We start from the raw sequence: 19,387 nt of genomic DNA, 5'->3' as shown, positions 1-19,387 counted from the left end.
GTTTTTTCTGTGTTGGACTCATGGGTAGAAGCAATTCCAGATGGCTGGGTGTGACAGAAACAGCAGACCTCAAATGCCTGGTATATAGCTATACTGTGGTAGGTGCTATAGGAGATAGAAAAATATTTAAAAGATACATACTTTCATCTTCACAGAGTTTATAATTTAGTTGCATGATAATGGTTAAGAACGCTGGTTTTACATTCCAGCTTTACCTCTCACTGGCTCTGTGTTCTTGGTTAAGATTTTTAAGCTCTTCAAGCATAATTTCCTCACCTGGAAAACACTAATAATTTTATTTCCTATATGGCAGTTCTGCCTGCTTCCTTTCAGTTCTTCCACTAGGCAAGCTCTCGTTGCCCTCACTGCCTTTGCAAATATACCTGTTACCTGGAAAGCTCTCTGCATGGCTGAATCTTTAGAGTTTGGCCATTCGTGTCACCTCCTCAGAGCGCTCTGGTTCAGAAAAATAGCATGTCTATGTCCACAGATGAGGCTGTCAAAATACTAAAGGACTGAATAAAAATGAGTATGCTATTATTATCATCTACCCTAACTAGGCTTTGTTTGAAATCTAAAGCGTTCTGGAGGATGTTGGGTCAGAAAACTTTTCTGTAACGGGCTAGATGGCATGTAATTTAGGGTTTGCAAGGCACTCAACAAATGGGAGTGGCTGTGTTCCAATAAAACTTAACTGATGGACAATGAAATTTGAATTTCTTATACTTTCTACCGACACTGGACCGGATTTGGCCTCTGCCCCGCGGTTGACAGACCCCTGATCTACAAAAATGGCAGACAAGAAGGGAGTTGGAAAAGAAAGGAGATTGCACAGCAGGCATCAGGGATCAGACCGCTGCTGTGCCAGACTCTCAACCTCCTCGAGCGCCAATGACTTCTTAAACGGGGCTGTGGCCCCCATGTCGGGGTGTGAGATGAGGGTTAGATGAGAACACACAGGCGAATCTCAGAGCTCACACGAGGTGCTCCTCGGTGAATAATTCCTTTTCAGCGGCTACGCCTCGGACGCTTCAGCCCCCCGGGCGCGGGAGGAGGGGCGGCCCCCACCCCGAGCGGCTGCTCCGCGGGACCAGGGCGGCGGCGCGGGGCGAGGCCGGGCCGGGCCGGGCCGAGCGGCTCGGCGCGAGTCGGGGGCGGGGCGGCGGCGCCGCCGCGTCGTCGTCGTCCCCGCCTCCTCCCCAGGGGCCGCGTCGGAGCCTCCGCGACGGCGCTCACAACCCGAGGAGAGCGGCTTGCCTGGAAGCGGCGGCGGCCATCGAGACCCACCCGAGGCGCGACCCTCTCGGCCTCCACGCTCCCAGGCCGCTGTGCCCGCGTCCCTTGAGCTCGCTTGCTCACCTTTCTTCTCTGCGGCCAGCTGCGCCATGGCGTTGGCGTTGGCGGCGCTGGCGGCGGTGGAGCCGGCCTGCGGCAGCCGGTACCAGCAGGTGAGCGGCGCCGAATCCCTCCCCGGACCCCGGACCCAGGGCCCTGCCCGCCGGCCGCTTCAGGCCTCTCCGGCCCAGCCTGTGGCCGACGCGACGCCGCGGCTTGACAGGCCGCGCCGGGCCTGGGCGGGCCGGGCGCGCCCTGGGCTCGGATTCGAGGCTCTGGCCCATCCCTGGGCGACCTGGGGCGGCACTCGGGCTGTGGAAAACCTCTGCCCCGCAGCGTTTTCCGCAGTTCCCGCAGCGGGCGGGTCCCCGAGGACCCCGAGGGTCGGAGCCCGAGACCCTCGGGAGGCATCGGCCCGGGGGGATTCAGTGTTCCTTTTTCCACCTTTGGTTTGATGTCATTGGAAAGAAAAGAAAAGGGGGGGAAAAAAAAAAACAAACCACGCCTGAGATGGAAAAGGAAACTAGGTGGAGAGAAAAGATTAAAATCGCTGCTACTGCGGCCGATAGCTCCCCGCAGCGAGATGCGATTGCTCAGGGTTTCAGAGCCTAGTCTGTTTGTGGAAACCCATCCCCCTCGTCTCTGTTTTAAGACAAAAGTCAAAAATGAGACGAGAGGCAAGTCCACAGTTTGCAGTAGATTTGGAAAAAGGCGATGTTTTTTTAGCTGGGGCCAGCCCCAAAATGTCGAGCTTCGTTGAATGCTGCAGGGCGTGTGCCTGGGTGTGTGTTTTAAAAGCTTGGAAATGACGTTTAAAGAGATTTAATAGCATGGCTGGGGAGGAAATGTATAGGGGATGATTGGAGTATTATCTGGGTCATAATTTATAAATTGAGGCCCTGGGGAAAAGAGCTGCTTGTTTTACTCGCCCGTGTATGTAGCTGGGTTCCCCTCGGAAATTCACAGTCTGCAGGGTTTTTAGTGGTATTTAACCTAATACTTCGTATTTGTGGAAATTAAGCCGGGTGGTAACTGGTGTTGATTGGAACCTCAGATAACTGCTTGCATCTTGTCCTTTCGGATGTTTTTGGTATAATTTGCATACAGCTGTCAGTCGTGCTTTTATGAAATTAAATGTCCTATCATTGATGATCTACAGTTTTGTATTTTAGAAATAAGGAGAACCGGTATGATTAAAACATCTAGATTAACCCAGTGCGGCCAGTTACCAGTTTGTTTTGCTGTCATCAGCCCTGTGTTGTAATTTCCTCCCTCCTCCAGCCGGACTCCTGAAATGACTGGTTAAGAATTTAGCTTCTTGGTTTCATAAACACGCCCAAACTGGCAGTGCAGTCTAGTCCTTCCATCTCTCACTGTCTGGGGTCTGGTACATGCTTTTTTGTATGACCTTGGGCATGGCTCTGGGTTCCTCCCTGTTTAATCAAATACAAGTGACAGTTGTCACTTAACAGTCACCACAGTGTTCAAAAAGCTCATGCACCCCACAGTGTGTTCTAATTCTTTTCATCCTGCCTTGGGTAAGGCAAACAAGCAAAAAGCTGTGGCTTTTCTTTGTACTGCCATCTTCTTGAGCCATTAGGTAATGCTGACATATTGCTGGAATACAAAAATTTTGCTGCTGGAGTATTAAAACTATGTATATATTTCTTGGTGTAGTACTTAATAGCTTTAAATAGGCAGAATTGAAGTATGCCAGGGACAGGCTGTCCTTATTTTATTTTTTAAAAATCATTATTTTGGAGAAATAACTTCCAAAAACAGCATGGACAAAGAAATAATCTTCTTAGAAAAATTGCAAAATATGAAAGTCAACCTCGTCTAAAAAACCCCACAATGAAACCTATCCCCCATGGGTAACCAGAGTTAGTATTTTGATGTGTATCTTTGTGGACTTACAGGTATGTAAATATACACAAATATAAATCAGTATACATTTGTACAGATATGGAAAGCTAATATTGATTGAGCATTTACTTTGTGGCAATCACAGGACTAAGTGCTTTACATCCATTATTTCACTAATCCTCATAAAACCCCCATGAGGCAGTGTTTGGTATGATTGTATAGATGACAAAGTCAAGACTCCAAGAGGCTACTTAACTTGCTCAAGGTCACAGCTTCTAAGTAGTGATTACAAGGATAAATACACACTCACCTGCTTAAAACACAGGCTCACGTTCCAAATATAGGCATGTGCATTAGCAGATATATATGTGCCTATGTATTTTCTCATGTACCCATATGTGTATATATAGAGGTACATCTTTGCACACATGTACTGTTCTGTGGGCCCCTGATTATACTTACACACATTTTGTGCATAGGTGCACATGTGTATGTTTACATACCGACTGTGCCCCTGTGTATCTTGTTCTGAGACACAAGTGCATTCACAGAGTTGCATATATGTGTCTATGTTCGTATTTATGTACAGAGGCACACAATACAGGTAATATAAGGTGGGTTAGTATTTTAATGCCTGCAAAGCATGTAATTATGGCTGTGCTATAGTTCAAGTCAGTTGCCTGTTGGTCACTAAGTATGTTCATAATTTTTTTCATTCACTGAAGTTTCTTTTATATACATCATCTGTTTTCCTTAGTATAAATTTTATTTGTGTTTTAATTTTTTCCTTAGTATAAGTTTTTAGAGGTGGAAATACTTTCTCAGAGAATATACATATTTAAAAGGCTTTTGCATTATAGAATGTTGGTGAATTGTCCAGGCAACTTGATAGGAGCATGATACTCTGGTTGTCACAAAAGGCCATTCTGACTTCTGCTTGATCTGGTTAATCAAATTGAGCTGGTCCTCTAGTAAAGTAAATGCAGTGGAAGACTGTAAAATTCATTACTAAATACAAACACAGTTTTGCCTTTATGGTCTTTTTATCAGTAGGACACCATGTACATAACTTGAACTTAGCATCATGATGCACAGAAAGTCTGAGCTCATAGTTTCCCTGTGACTTTATTTTTTTTTTTCCCTTTTTGCATTTTGGAACAGATTGTATATCCAAACATTCAGAAGCACTGTTTCAGAGGGTCTAGGTAAGCCTGAGAAACTTGTTATGTATTGCTCTCTCTGCAGACTTTTATTCCTGTTCATCCATTCTAAGACCTCTTGGCCTCACTAGAATGGATCTTTGCCTGTATCATGAATTTTGCCAGATACTTTCCTAAATGTTTTGAGATCTTTGAATTTGAATCTAATCTCAGGGCGCAACAATGACACTGCCATATAGGCCTAAAAATAGACTGTGGAATGTTTAGCTTTCGACTTCACTCATTGCCTGCTGCAGAAGTTGACCGCTTATAAGCATCACTAATAAGTTTGTATCGTCTGATGACACTGTAGAGCAGCTTTGGGAATGATACCTTTTTGGATAAATTCTTTCAGGATTGCGGAGGAAGGTTTTGAAAGATCACGGAAAGAATTTCATCTCTTCCAAGCCAAACCATATTTATGCTAACGTGTTAGATGAAGTCACGATCCTGGAGGAAGGGTGAAAAGTGCCCATGTGGTTTTATTTTTTTATTTTCAGAAGTCACAATTATATCTTGGAATGCCTCTTAGGATGTTATGTCCAGATTTTAAGGTTATTTTGCTGTCTTGGTGGCCTATATGGCCAATGATCAAAGAAAACTTTTCCAAAACTTTTGAGAAGATGGGTAGAAGTGTTTCCATAGTACCTACACCATTTTACATTCCCACCAGCAGTGTGTGAGAGTTCCAATTATTTTTTGGGGCGGTGTGGCAGTGTTCCAATTTTTAACATCTTCCCCAATACTTGTTATTTTTTTGATAAAGCTATCTTAATGGGCATGAAGTTTTATTTTTTGATTTACATTTCCCTAATGATTAGTGATATTGAGGATTTTGTGCTTATTGGCCATTTGTATGCCTTTGGAGAAATGTATATTCCATTTTTGAATTGGGTTGTTTGCTTTTTGTTGAGTTGTAGTAGAGTCATTTCTTTTTTTTTTTTTTTTTTAAATTTTTTTTTTTTTTCCAACGCTTTTTATTTATCTTTGGGACAGAGAGAGACAGAGCATGAACAGGGGAGGGGCAGAGAGAGAGGGAGACACGGAATCGGAAACAGGCTCCAGGCTCTGAGCTGTCAGCACAGAGCCTGACGCGGGGCTCGAACTCACAGGCCGTGAGATCGTGACCTGGCTGAAGTCGGACGCTTAACCGACTGCGCCACCCAGGCGCCCCTAGTCATTTCTTAATAATATTTACATTTTCAACTTTTTACCATGAAAATTCCAAACATACTAAAATATAGTGTAATAAATCTATTGTACTCATCACTCAGCTTCAGCATTGATCAGCAAATGGGTAATATTGTTTCATTTATACTTCCCACCATTATTTTGAAGCAAATCCTAGAATGGATGTCATTACATCCATAATTTTTTTTTTGTAACTCTAAAAGATGTAAGCAGATAGTATCCCATGAGAAATATATCATGAGGGCACTTTTGCAATTTATTATGAATATGGAAACAGGATTTGTGCGTGTCAGGAGCTGTAGATTACAACTATGATTGGTATTTGACTCCCTCTTGGTAAGCAGTGAGTGTTTTTTGTGTAGCAGCGATGATTCTTGCTGATCCCTTGTTATTTTCTTGTCTGGTCCTACTGGTGACCACTTCTTAGGGGAGATTTAACCAAGGCAGGTTTAACCAGATTTAACCAGATTTAAACAAGGCAGAATTCCCTGGTTTGGGTAGGGACTAAGGCCCAATTGAGGAAATCCTGGCATCATCTCAACTGATGCCACCGGCTGGTTTGCCTGAACATAACTTCACATTACTTTATGCTAGACACCCATGTATCATGTTACCTGACATAACATTGTATTATGAAATAAGTCCTATGAGAGTGACTTTGTATTCTTACTAATTAAAAAAAAAAAAAAAAAAAAAAAAAGAAGGCCTGAAGAGGTTCAGGTGCCATCTTCTGATTTATTTGTTCTTAGGGCTTTAAAATAATTGCTTTGGTTTCTTAATAATTTATTCTTACATTGTCTTTGAACAAGTACAACTGTTTAGTGGAATCATATACTTGTAGTAGTCGATGGTGCCTGTTTAGATAAAGCAGCTTCTAACACTTTAATTAGAGATTGATGTTGATAACCAGCCTGATGATCTTATCTTTATTCTCAGATCATTTTTGCCACTATAGGCAATTGCTAAATATCACGTATTAAATTTGTTGAGCTTTACATACTCCAGTTGCTACTGTTTCTAGTAGCTATCTAGATAGAAATGCAGTTATGGGCTGTTGCCTTCACCAAGTATAGTGATAAAGTGAGTGTTATTAGACATCATGTAGCACATCCTGCTGTAAAAATTAGGATGACTCTTTTTTTTTTTTTTTTGAATAACACAATTTATATTAAAAGTTATAAGTACTGGGTCTAAATACTGATCAATTTCAGAATGTTTCAGGTGAAATATTTTCTTACTGATTAAAGCAATTTCTTTCACATGTGTGAATATATATATATACATATATATATACATATACATATATATGTATGTATTGTGTGTGTGGATGTATTTTTTTATCCCCCTTAGCAATATTGACAGTTTTTCTTTTAAATTCATATATTATAGTAATATCAGTTACTGGTTAATAAGCTGCTTGAATAGGATTTAGAGGTTTTTCTGGAAATTGGATGGTTTATGAACAGAAATATAAGAGCTTAGGGAATGGCTTCTGTTTAATAACACTTTGATTTTATTTATTATTCCGTGCTTAAGTGTGTCATTTAAAATTAAACATTTGTTGGGGTGTCTGGGTAGCTCAGTCAGTTAAGTGTCTGACTTCAGCTCAGGTCATGATCTCATGGCTGATGATCTCAAGCCCCACATCGGATTCTGTGCTAACAGGTCAGAGCCTGGAGCCTGCTTCAGATTCTGTGTCTCCCTGTCTCTCTGACCCTCTCCTGCTCATGCTGTCTCTTTCTCTCAAAAATAAGCATTAAAGAAGAAAAAAAATTAAACATTTGTTGTTATACAATGGTACACAGATACTCTTCGTATACTAGAGCCAGACAGAACACTTGTAAAGGAAAGCTTGATTTCCCGGTGTAACTGCCCCTCAAGTTTGTGTGCATTCTTCAGGCTTTACAAATTTTTTCCCCAGGGCACCTGGGTGGCTCGGTTGGTTAAGCGTCCAACTTTAGCTTAGGTCGAGATCTTACAGTTTGTGGGTTTGAGCCCTGCATTGGGCTCTGCACAAACAGCTCAGAGCCTGGAGCCTGCTTAGGATTCTGTGTCTCCCTCTCTCTCCCTGTCCCTCTCGTGCTTGTGTGTGCTCTCTCTCTCAAAAATAAATAAATATTTAAAAAAATGTCCCTTTTCCTTTTTTTTTTTTTTTTTTTTGAAGTAGGCTCCATGCCCAACATGGGGCTTGAACTCACGACCCTGAGATGAAGACCTGAGCTGAGATCAAGAGTCAGACACTTGGGGCGCCTGGGTGGCGCAGTCGGTTAAGCGTCCGACTTCAGCCAGGTCACGATCTCGCGGTCCGTGAGTTCGAGCCCCGCGTCGGGCTCTGGGCTGATGGCTCGGAGCCTGGAGCCTGTTTCCGATTCTGTGTCTCCCTCTCTCTCTGACCCTCCCCCGTTCATGCTCTGTCTCTCTCTGTCCCAAAAATAAAGAGTCAAACTTTAAAAAAAAAAAAAAAAAAAAGAGTCAGACACTTAACTGACTGAACCACCCAGATGCCCCTTCCCTTTACTTTTTAAAATAAGTCTTTAAAACATTTTTTTAAAATAAACTTTAATTTTTGAAACATTTTTAGATTTTTCAAAAACATTGAGAAGATAACAGTTTTCATGTACCCCAGAACCAGTTTTCCCTATTAACATCATTTATTAGCATAGTATATTTATGACATTAACGAGCCAATACGGAAACATTATTATTAATTAAAATCCATTCTTTATTCAGATTTTCATTTTTTAATCTTTTTATGTTCCACAGTACCATACAGGTTACCACTTTACATTTGGTCGTCATGTTACCTAAGGATCCTCTTGGTTGTGATGGTTTCTCAAATTTGCCTTGTTTTTGATGACCTTGACAGTTTTGAGGAGTTTGAATCAGGTGTTTGTAGACTGTCCCGCAAATGATTTTTTTTTTTTTTGCAATTTTATTGATAAATAATTGACATACATCACTGTATAAGATTAAGGTGTACAGCACGGTGGTTTTATTTACATATATTTTGAAGCAGTTACAATAGGTTTACCTAACGTCCATCTGCTTATGTAGTCAGTTGCATTTGTTTAAATCTTTTTTCATGATTAAATTGGGGTTGTGGGTTTTGGTGAGGAAGACCACAGATGTAAAGTGCCATTTCCATCATATCATATCAAGAATGCATACAACCAACATAACATTGTTGACGTTGACCTTGATCACCTGGCTGACGTGGTGTTTGTGAGATTTCTCTACTGTAAAATTACTCCCCCACTCCCTGCCTTTCATGCTGTGCTCTTTGTAAGGAAGTCGCAGTCTATGTATCATATGCACTTAAGGATTGAAGAGTTATGCTCCACCTTGTGGAGGGCAGAGTATTTGCATAAATTATTCAGAATTTTTCTGCATGCAACATTTATCTCTTTGTATTTATTTATTCATTGATATCAGTGTGGACTCGGTTATTTTATTCTTTGAGTTATAATCCAGTACTATTTTATGCCTCAAATTGTTGCACTTTTGGCCGTTGGAACTCTTTCAGTTGGCACTTGTGTCCCTCTGACCTGGCTCCATCTTTTGGTTTTTTTAAGCACTTCCTTGCATTTGGCACCAGGATCATCATGTGTATTTCCTGTGCCACCCTAGAATCAGCCATTTCTCCAGGGAGCCCTGGCTCCTTTAATTGGAGAATGGTGTTAGGAACCAAGATCTGTGCTCATTGCTACTGGGCCCTTTCGGTTGACAGAGGAGAGAAATATATGTGTGTATACCTATCTGTATGCATTTCTATATGTAATCACCTGTATCTATGTTAAGCTAACCAAATCTAACCCATTACTATGTGGATCACTCTAGCCTCCTGCCCTGGCCCCTCTGTAAATTCCCATTCAGTAGTGAGAAACCTTGCTCCCACTACCCGCCATCCATTTACTTAATTCTTTAATTCTAACATACGTGTGGAGTGGTGTCACAAATGTTAACCTATTCCTCTGTGGGAAACAGTTTTCTCAACTAGAGGACAGGGCATATGTACAGTTTCTTTGCTTTTAGGTTTACAGACTACTCATTTCCAAAGTTGCTTAGGTCGTACCTTTCCCCTCATCTTTAGTGGGGTTGTTTCATACATTTATAATAGATTGTTAAGAAAAATGATGAGAGTGATTTCTTTTTTTCCCAAATTTTTGTTAATAATCATGTGCTTTTTATATTAAATTTTTTATACATTTTGTTTTTGTTTTTTATTTTTTGTAATGTTTACCCATTTTTTTTTGAGAGAGAGAGAGACAGAGCACAGGCAGGGGAGGGGCAGAGAAAGAGGGAGACACAGAATCCAAAGCAGGCTCCAGGCTCTGAGCTGTCAGCACAGAGCGCAGTACGGGGCTTGAACTCATGAAGCATGAGATCGTGACCTAGGCCAGAGTTGGCCACTTAACAGACTGAGCCACCCAGGCACCCCAGTTTTATTTGTTTTTTTAAAGGTTTTATTTTTAAGGACTCTCTCCACCAGTGTGGAGCTCGAACTCATAAGCCTGAGATCAAGAGTCACATGCTCCACCGATTGAGCCAGACGGTGCCCCAGTCATGTTTTGCTTGTAAAAAAATTGCTTTACAAACTAATTTGGAAATAGTTTCAACTTACAAGTTGCAAGAATAGTATAAAATAAATCCGTATATTTATTACTCACATTCATCTTAAGCATTAAGGTCTGATTAACAATGCATACAGTGCTGTAAAAACTGAAAGCACTGTAGGTAAAACCCAAGTCCCTTTAACCTCTACGGTCTTTTTTCTATAGAATTCTCTGCTTATTTTGCTTTTTTCTTTGTTACTAAATTGTTCTTAATTTATTTTGTCCTTGTTAAATTTAGATGAAATTTTGTGAACTAGGGAATCGGGAATACAGTGTTAGTATTTTGAAGCTTTCATTTTAGGAGCTTTTTGTTGTGCATCCAAACTCTTCACATACCTCTGCGTTAATAAGCAGATTTGTTGTTGTTGTTTTTCAGTAATCTTTATATCCAACATGGGGCTCAAACTCATGATCCCGAAGTCAAGAGCTCTACCAACTCAGCCAGCCAGGCACTCCAATAAGCAGTTTTTGAAGCTGGTCATGTAGACTTTATATCTGGAGGGTTCACTTTGGGCACTAAGTAGAGACTGGGTTAGGAGAACATAAAAGAACTTTATTAAAACATCTAATCGGTAATACTCCAGCTTCTATCATGAAGTAAGAGGTTGTGTGACTGTGGGTGAGAATTTTAACCTCTTATTCTAGCCTTATTTTGTATTGTGTAAATTGAAGTAGTTGGACTATTATTATCACTTTGATTCCTTCCAGCTTTATAATTGATTGCTTTTGCATATAGGAGCTGGTGGCTTTGATCCAAAGAGACAGCATTCTATTGATGATTTAGGAAACGTCTTTTGTAATAATTATTAAAATTTTTTTAAATGTTTATTTATTTATTTTTGAGAGAGAGAGGGGGATGGAGGATCTGAAGCAGGCTCTGCACTGAGAGCAGAGAGCCCAATGTGGGGCTCGAACCCACGAAACGTGAGATCACGAACTGAGCCAAAGTTGGACGCTTAACCGACCACGCCACCCAGGCGCCTCATGAATAATTATTTTTAAAAGTAATGTCAGTAAATATAGATGGTGAGTTTATGCTAAAAGATAAAAGAAATTATACATTGTTTAAAAATATAGAAAATGTTATCTTAATAGTATATTTTAAAAACAGATGGGTCATTGAGTATAGAATACCATTTTGTAATTTTACAGTACTAGTCAAAGCATTCTGTTTGTAAATCTTTCCCTTCTGGTCAGCTTCAAATATTGTATGTCCCAGAAAATAATTAATAATGATTTTAGAAATCATAACTAAAATTTTTTCAAATAAACTTTGGTTTTTAGAGCAATTTTAAGTTCACAGTAAAATCATCACTTGCTGTCACACAATTTTACTTCTTTGTGATAGAAGCTGGACTATTACTGATTAGATGGTTTTATTTTAAAGCTTTTATTTTATTTATTAAAACAATTTTTTAATGTTTATTTTTGAGAGAGAGAGAGAGAGAGAGAGGGAGGGAGGGAGAGAGAGAGAGAGAAGCGCAGAGAGAGAGGGAGACACAGAATCTGAAGCATACTCCAGGCTCTGGATTGTCAGCACAGAGCCCGCCATGGTGCCTGAACCCATCAATGGCAAGATCATGACCTGAGCCAAAGTCGGATGCTTAACTGACTGAGCCCCTCAGGGGCCCCTAAAGATTTTATTTTTAAGTAATCTCTGTACCTGATGTGGGACATGACCTCATAACCCTGAGATCACGGGTCATGTGCTCCACCAACTAAGCCAGCCAGGCACCCCTGATGAGATGTTTTAATAAAGTCTTTGTAAAAGTGAGAAGCTACTAATTTTAAAAGTTCTAGAGCTTTTTTTTTTTTTTTTTAAAGAAGTTGGCTCTTTGAGTTATAGTATTCTTTTTTTGTTTTTAACTTATTTTAATATTTATTTATTTTTGAGAAAGATAGAGTGCACAAGGAGGGGAGGGCAAGAGAGAGGGAGACACGGAATCCGAAACAGGCTCCAGCTCTGAGCTGTCAGCCAAGAGTCCAACGCGGAGCTCGAACTCACAAACTGAGATCATGACCTGAGCTGAAGTCAGACACTTAACCGTCTGAGCCACCCAGGTGCCCCGAGTTATAGTATTCTTACTCACTGCTTTTAGTAGTAGCATTTTCAGAAATTTTGAAATTGTCATGTTACTCTTGAAATTTGATAAGAAGAATGATTTGAGGGTAATCTGTAGCCTTGAGGATCTTACACGTGATTGATGGTTGATACTAGGTTGTTTTCAGCAGTTTTGTCCTTCTGTGACTGAATTGTCACAGATGGAGTATTTTAAGGTGTGGTTAAAATCAGTTCTACTCAGTCATGTATGTAGCAGCATTAATTGTCTTAAGCGTGTTGGCCGAGTTTTATGTCAGGTGGCTGAGTTAAGTGAGGTGATCACAGTTACTTGATATTGTGAGTTTCACAGCCATCTTGCCACCTTTCAGCTGTGACCAAAATGATCAGCGGAGTAGAAGGGGAGAAAGTTATGGGAGGTGTGAAAGGTAATCATTGGCTTATTATGTTAACATCTACTATTATTTGGAAGGTTAAAATATCTTCATGTGTCAGGTTTAATGTAATCCAAATGCCATTTTAAGTTTGACTTCACATTTCAGTGAAAATATTTAAAGTAAGAATCTGTAATTGTGTTGAAAAGGATCTCAACAATTACCAGGCCATACCTTCTAATCCTGATTTTGTATTTGTATCTTGTAAGCCAGATTACTTTAATTATTATTTAATTGTCCCTGGTTAATGCTGTATTTACTTCGAGAAATGAACTTTTTTTCCCTTTAAAAAAATGTACACTGGGTTTCAGATACTATAGTGATATTAGAAAAGGTTATTTAATGATGAAGAAAAATTCCACCATGCAGTGAATGAAAAGCTTATTCGATTATTTATATTCACCCAATGGCTAGAAGGATATTTGAAAGATGGGATTATTGTGTTTTTTATTTTCAATTTCTATATTTTTGCCTATTGAGTGACTAAAGAGAACGTATTATGGTATTGGTGTAATACTAATTACTTTAATTCAGAGAATGAGATAGCAGATGAAAGACATCATTTTAAGGTGGAAGAGTAGTACCTAGTACCTGGTTCTAGGTAGGAAGCTTCTGAGAAGGTGAAACTTGAGCCTGGCCTTGAAGGATGAGTAAGATGTAGATGGGGGAGACAAGTATTTGGGGGAAGGATGGAGTCTCGTGACTTGTTTCCCATGGGGAACATGTTTCAGGTCTAGAGTGCATCACCCTCTGGTCTGGAGGCCTCCTCTTACCTAGCCCCCAGCTTAGTTTAGGTAGTCTGTCCAAAAGGGGGTTTGAGTACTCCCCCCAATAGGTTAGTTTCTCCTGAGCACAGTGAGAATCCCCTTTTGTGACACATTTTGTAATCATGTTTTATGTTTTAAACTTTTTTTTTTTTTAGTTTTTATATCAAAGTTATATATAGGTGTATAGGTTAGAGTAAAATAGATCTCATATGCTTATTACTAAAAACAGTAGTCTCCTGTTTAGTTGCCTATGTCTTAACTCTTTTAACTGTTTCTTTTGCTGTTTTGCTATTATCCTTGTAGCTACATAACATTTTATAGTGTGCTACTTCTTGATTTTTCAGTTTTCAGTGTTTAAAAAAAATTTGACTTAACTGCTATGGGAGGTAAGGATTTATCTCTATTTTACCACCCTACCACAGCTGCATGTACTCCTGCTTCCTTTCTTCTCACTTTTCTGATATAGTTGTGTCCATTATGTGGTTAGATCAATATTCAGCATTTACAGTAATTGAAAAAAATAAACACTGTTCAGGGCTGAAATATGTACTGTACTGTGGTTACTTGTCCTTGCCTGAATAGTACTTTATTTTCCCTGAAGTTAGTAATTATTTTGGGAGTGGGGGGATGGGTGAAATTGGTGATGGGGATTAAGGAGCATACTTGCTGGAATGAACACCCCAGGTCATGCATGGAAGTGCCGAATCACTACATTGTACCCCTGAAACTAATATAACACTGTATGTTAACTATACTAGAATTGAAATAAATTTTATAAAGTAATTACTTTTTTGTTTGCTCAATTTCTATGTACATATCAGAAATTGCTAATAGCACTAATTAATCCTCAGACTTTGACCTAATATTCTCCATAGGTTTTTTTGTTTGTTTGTTTTTCTTTTTCTTTTTTGATATGTTCAAACATATCAGATATTTTATTGCTGTTGTTGAGGGTGGGGAGGTATCTTTTCTGGCCATTTGACCCATTCTGGAAGGTTGCTCCCAAGGTCCGCCGTTTCCTTGTTATCCTGGGGGTTTCCTTTCCCAGACTTTTTGATTGAAGCCCCTTTCCTTGATTCACTTCTTTCTTTCTCTCCATTTACTGCCTTATTTTCCTAGAACACAGCCTACAGTGTCTTTCTGAGGAAGAATGCATGGGAAGTTAACACCCCCTTCCTTTTTTTTTTTTTTTTTTTTTTGACACTTTGCACATCCAAGGCTGTTTTATGTTGTTGTCACACTTAGACTTCTGGTCCAGAAACGTTTTCCTTTAGAATTTTGAAGGCATTTACTCTAGTGCCTTCTAAGTTCTGTTGCTGTTAGGAAGCCTGAAGCCACTTTTGATTTCTGATTCTTCAGATGTTGCCTACTTTCTCCAGCTCTCTGTCTCTTTCACCCTGGAAGCTTTTAAGAGCTTCTTTTTGTCCCCACTGCTCTTAAATTTCACTGTGTTGTACCTTGAGATCTACTTTTGTCCACTGTACCAGGCATTCAGAAGGCCCTTTTGGTCTGGAAGCTCATGTTTATCAGTTCTGGTAAATTTAAACAAGTTTTTTAGATTCTAACTCATTGCAGTATTTTTAATATCTGTTTTTTTTTTTTTCAACGTTTTTTTTTTTTTTTTTTTTTTTTTTTTTTTTTTTTTTATTTATTTTTGGGACAGAGAGAGACAAAGCATGAACGGGGGAGGGGCAGAGAGAGAGGGAGACACAGAATCGGAAACAGGCTCCAGGCTCCGAGCCATCAGCCCAGAGCCTGACGCGGGGCTCGAACTCACGGACCGTGAGATCGTGACCTGGCTGAAGTCGGAGGCTTAACCGACTGCGCCACCCAGGCGCCCTTAATATCTGTTTTTTAAAATGATGTTTATTTATTTTGAGGGAGAAAGAGAGTCCCAAGTAGGCTCTGCACTGTCGGTGCAGAGCCTAATGCAAGGCCCAAACTTAGAAAGAACCGTGAGATCGTGACCTGAGCCGAGATCAAGAGTCAGACGCTCAACTGACTGAGCCACCCAGGCACCTCAAAAAGCTCAGGATGTTTGATGGAGCTTCTTGTTGAATCTGACTAGACTGTTTCTTTGAGTGGACGTCTTTAGGTCTCTTCTTCTGGGCTGCTTAGTTTCCCCCAGAGAATAGGCCTGACTGATAGTAAAAAGGGAACTGAGGGGCACCTGGGTGGCTCAGTTGGTTAAGCTTCAGTCTTCAGCTCAGGTCATGATCACACGGTTCGCGTTGGGCTCTGTGCTGACAGCTCAGAGCATGGAGCCTGCTTTGGATTCTGTGTCTCCCTCTCTTTCTGCCCCTCCCCTGCTCATGCTCGCTCGCTCTCTCTCTCTCTCTCTCTCTCTTTCTCTCTCAAAAATAAATAAACATTAAAAAAACAAAAAAGGGAGCTAAGTGGGGAGAAAGCTCGGAGATCTCAACACTTGGTACATAAATCTCTCAGTCACTCTTTTCTGATTTGCTACCCTTTCTCCCAAACTGTGTGTCTCCAGCCCAAAACTCTGTGCTTTTACACTGGTCAGAAAAAAAAAAAATCTCTAGTCTTCTAGTGGGGATCCTGGAGCTGGATTCTGGGCTGAGTCTGTCACCTTTCTTTCTGCTTTTAAATCTCATTTTCATTCCTACTTCTACCAGTAACTGCTGCCACCAGTTCTTGAGCCTTTTGAGGATATAGTGCAAGACATGTCGCTCTTCTGCTTTCTGGTTTAGGATTCACTTCTCTTGGGTCCTCTGTGGTAGTTGTCACCTTTCCTCTTGCTTCTGGCTTTTGGGATTTTACTGCTGCTTCCTCTCCTGGTACTTGTCTCTCTATATTTTTTTTTGACTTAAAATTAACAAAACTTTACTGACATTACATTAACATTTACATTTACTAAAGGATTATTTATGGAGTAAGTGTGTGTGTTTAATCATTAAGTAGAATATTAAAATTGCAGTTACTTCTTTTGATGGTCTTTTCTTTGATGAACTACATACTTAGGTTAAAAACAGCAGTCACATTCGCTGTTGTGTCCTTTACCCCACACCAATCATGGCCAGACTTGTTAACACATTGAGTGGTGTTACATTATTCTAGTAGTTAAAACACTTGCATGATGGAACTTTCTGGGATTATGAGGTGGAGGGAAAGATAGGAGATGCTTAATGCATCTCTCTATCTTGGCTCTCATTGTTCTTGGAGGAAAAGGGGACCTCATGACCAAGCCTAAGTTTAGGCAGACTCTGTTGAACACCTTTTGCCATCCCTAACCTGTGCCCTAGCATGCTCTAGTCTAGGCATAATAATAATAATAATAATAATAATAATAATAATATAGTAAAAAGCAAGCATAGCTTTGGAACTCAGCCTGAGAGAGCTCTCGTTGCTCCTGGGGCCAGCAGGGCCAAGCAGGCTGTAGTCAGAGCTAGTGCCTGAGTTCTAGGCATGTCTGTCACTTTTAGTGTGTGGACATTTGACTTCACTGTCTTCTTAATGTAGAATATTCCATTTCTTGCTATGCCAGTTGTTTTCAGAAGAAAAAAACAGTCTAGGAATTAGTGTGATTAAAACACTAATTTTCTTTCACTTGTACCACAAACATTTATTGAATACCTGTTTGTACCTAGTACAGTATGCTAAGTGTTATAGGTGGAATACTAAATGTTACACATTTCTTATTTCTCAGGAGTTGAAGGTCAAAGATGCCAGTTTCTCCTTTGTGTTTCTTGCACTTTTGTTCCTATTTCTTTTTAAAATTGGTAATTATAGAATCACAATTTTCTTTTAATTTTTATTATGAAACATGGTACAAACAAAAGGAATACATGTAACGCATAAGGTTATAAAGCCTGCAAATAAATCAAATACCTGTGAGTTGGCAGTCCTTTTTGGAAGGTTTTTTTGTGTGTGTGTCATACCTCCTTGCTTTTAGACTAGCCAGTAAGAGAGAATAACTTTTGTCTTTGTTGCTTTAGAAAGCCTGGTTTCTCATCAGTTTTCTCCGTGTTTTATGTGCTTCTGGTGCTAAGTAGTGATAGGGATGCTACCTGCTGCTGGTTACTCACGGACCTGTCATCACTGTCCCTTCCACAGTTCAGCACTCATCTGCATGTGGCTCCATGCCTCATCTGTACATTTATTTGGTGATTGTAAAGTAATGTGAATATTTTAGGTACATGTGAACTGGTCGGTTAAGAGGGCATTAAGATAAGCTGCCATTTCTTTAGGTAGATTTATGTTAAAACTACACCTCCATCCTGCTTTAGGTAACATGTGCTGATAAGGTACCTGTGATGTGCCACTCAGTGTTAAATGCTATGGTGAATATAGAGATAGACCATGCAGAGGTCCCCGTCTGTGTCATGGATACTTTGCTAGTCTCCTTTTCTCCCCTTCCTGAATTGTTATTGAAGTATAATTTACATGCAGAAAAATGCACAGATCATAAATGCACAGCTTAGTGAATTTTCAGAAGTTGAACGTGCACTTTTAACTAGTACCCAGATCAAGAAATGACATTATCAGCACTCGAAAAGCCCCCTTCACGTACCTTTCCAGTTACCTCCTCTGCATTGACTGGCATGTTAGATTTGCTTGGTTTTGATCTTTATTTAATATTATCATACAGTTAATGCTATTGTTTCTGGCTTCCTTTGCTCAACATTATTTTTGTGAGATTCACCCATGCATTGTATGTTGTCATAGTTTATTCACATGGCTGTGTAGTATTCCACTGTGTGGAGATCCCACAATTTAGTTATCTATTCTGCTATTGATGGACATTTTATTTAGATAGTTAAATTAAAACAACAATAATGTTGTTTTAAACGTCCTGGTATGTCTTTTGGTGAACATATGTGTTTCTGTTAGATATATAACTAGAGTGGAATTGCTGGGTTGTAGAGTATATACAGATTCATCTTTATTTAAAAAAAAAAAAATTTTTTTTTAACGTTTATTTATTTTTGAGACAGAGACAAAGCATGAACGGGGGAGGGGCAGAGAGAGAGGGAGACACAGAATCGGAAGCAGTCTCCAGGCTCTGAGCCATCAGCCCAGAGCCCGACGCGGGGCTCCAACTCACGGACCGTGAGATCGTGACCCAAGCCGAAGTCAGACACTTAACCGACTGAGCCACCCAGGCGCCCCAATATACAGATTCATCTTTAATAGGTAATTGCCTTGGTCATGGGTGACTTCAGCTCACGTCATGATCTCACGGTTTGTGGGTTCTAGCCCCGCGTCGGGCTGTGTGCTGACAGCTCAGAGCCTGGAGCCTCCTTTGGATTCTGTGTCTCCCTCTCTCTCTGCCCCTCCCCCACTCGCACGCGCTCTTTCTCTCTCTCAAAAAATGAATAAACATTAAAAAAAAAATAAGATAGGGGCGCCTGGGTGGCGCAGTCGGTTAAGCGTCCGACTTCAGCCAGGTCACGATCTCGCGGTCCGTGAGTTCGAGCCCCGCGTCAGGCTCTGGGCTGTTGGCTCGGAGCCTGGAGCCTGTTTCCGATTCTGTGTCTCCCTCTCTCTCTGCCCCTCCCCCGTTCATGCTCTGTCTCTCTCTGTCCCAAAAATAAATAAAAAACGTTGAAAAAAAAAAAAAATTAAAAAAAAAAAAAAAAAAGATAATTGCTGAACAGTTTCCTAAAGTGGTTGTACAGATTTACAGTCCCAATTTGAGAGTTTGGTTGTCATATGTCCTCATCAGCATTTGGTGTTTTCTGCTTTTGTATTTTAACTATCATCTATGGTTTTAATTTGCATTTCTGTATGACTAATACAGTGGAGCACTTCTTAATAAGTTTAGTGGCCATTTGGATAACTTCTTTTGGAACTGTCTCTTCAAGTTTTTAAACCATGTTTCAGTTGGGTGATTTCCTTTTTGTTTGTTTTTCCTTTTTCTTGTTTTTTAGAAACTCTGTATGTATGCTGGTTGAGTCTTTTG

The 19,387-nt window shown here is 40.2% G+C and overlaps 1 protein-coding gene across 1 annotated transcript in view; it reads left to right on the top strand.

Annotated features, from left to right (window-relative positions):
- The first annotated feature begins 1,170 nt into the window (after positions 1-1,170).
- NDFIP1 (Nedd4 family interacting protein 1) overlaps positions 1,171-19,387 on the top strand; it is a 57,865-nt gene continuing 39,648 nt past the window's right edge. The window contains exon 1 of the mRNA XM_058733207.1: positions 1,171-1,448. Coding sequence (XP_058589190.1) covers positions 1,386-1,448 — 63 coding nt within the window. The 5' untranslated portion in view covers positions 1,171-1,385. The remainder of the gene's footprint in view (positions 1,449-19,387) is intronic.

The sequence above is a fragment of the Neofelis nebulosa genome, chromosome 1 (assembly GCF_028018385.1).
Source record: "Neofelis nebulosa isolate mNeoNeb1 chromosome 1, mNeoNeb1.pri, whole genome shotgun sequence".
NCBI lineage: Eukaryota > Metazoa > Chordata > Mammalia > Carnivora > Felidae > Neofelis > Neofelis nebulosa.
This window is presented reverse-complemented; position numbering and strand designations above follow the sequence as displayed.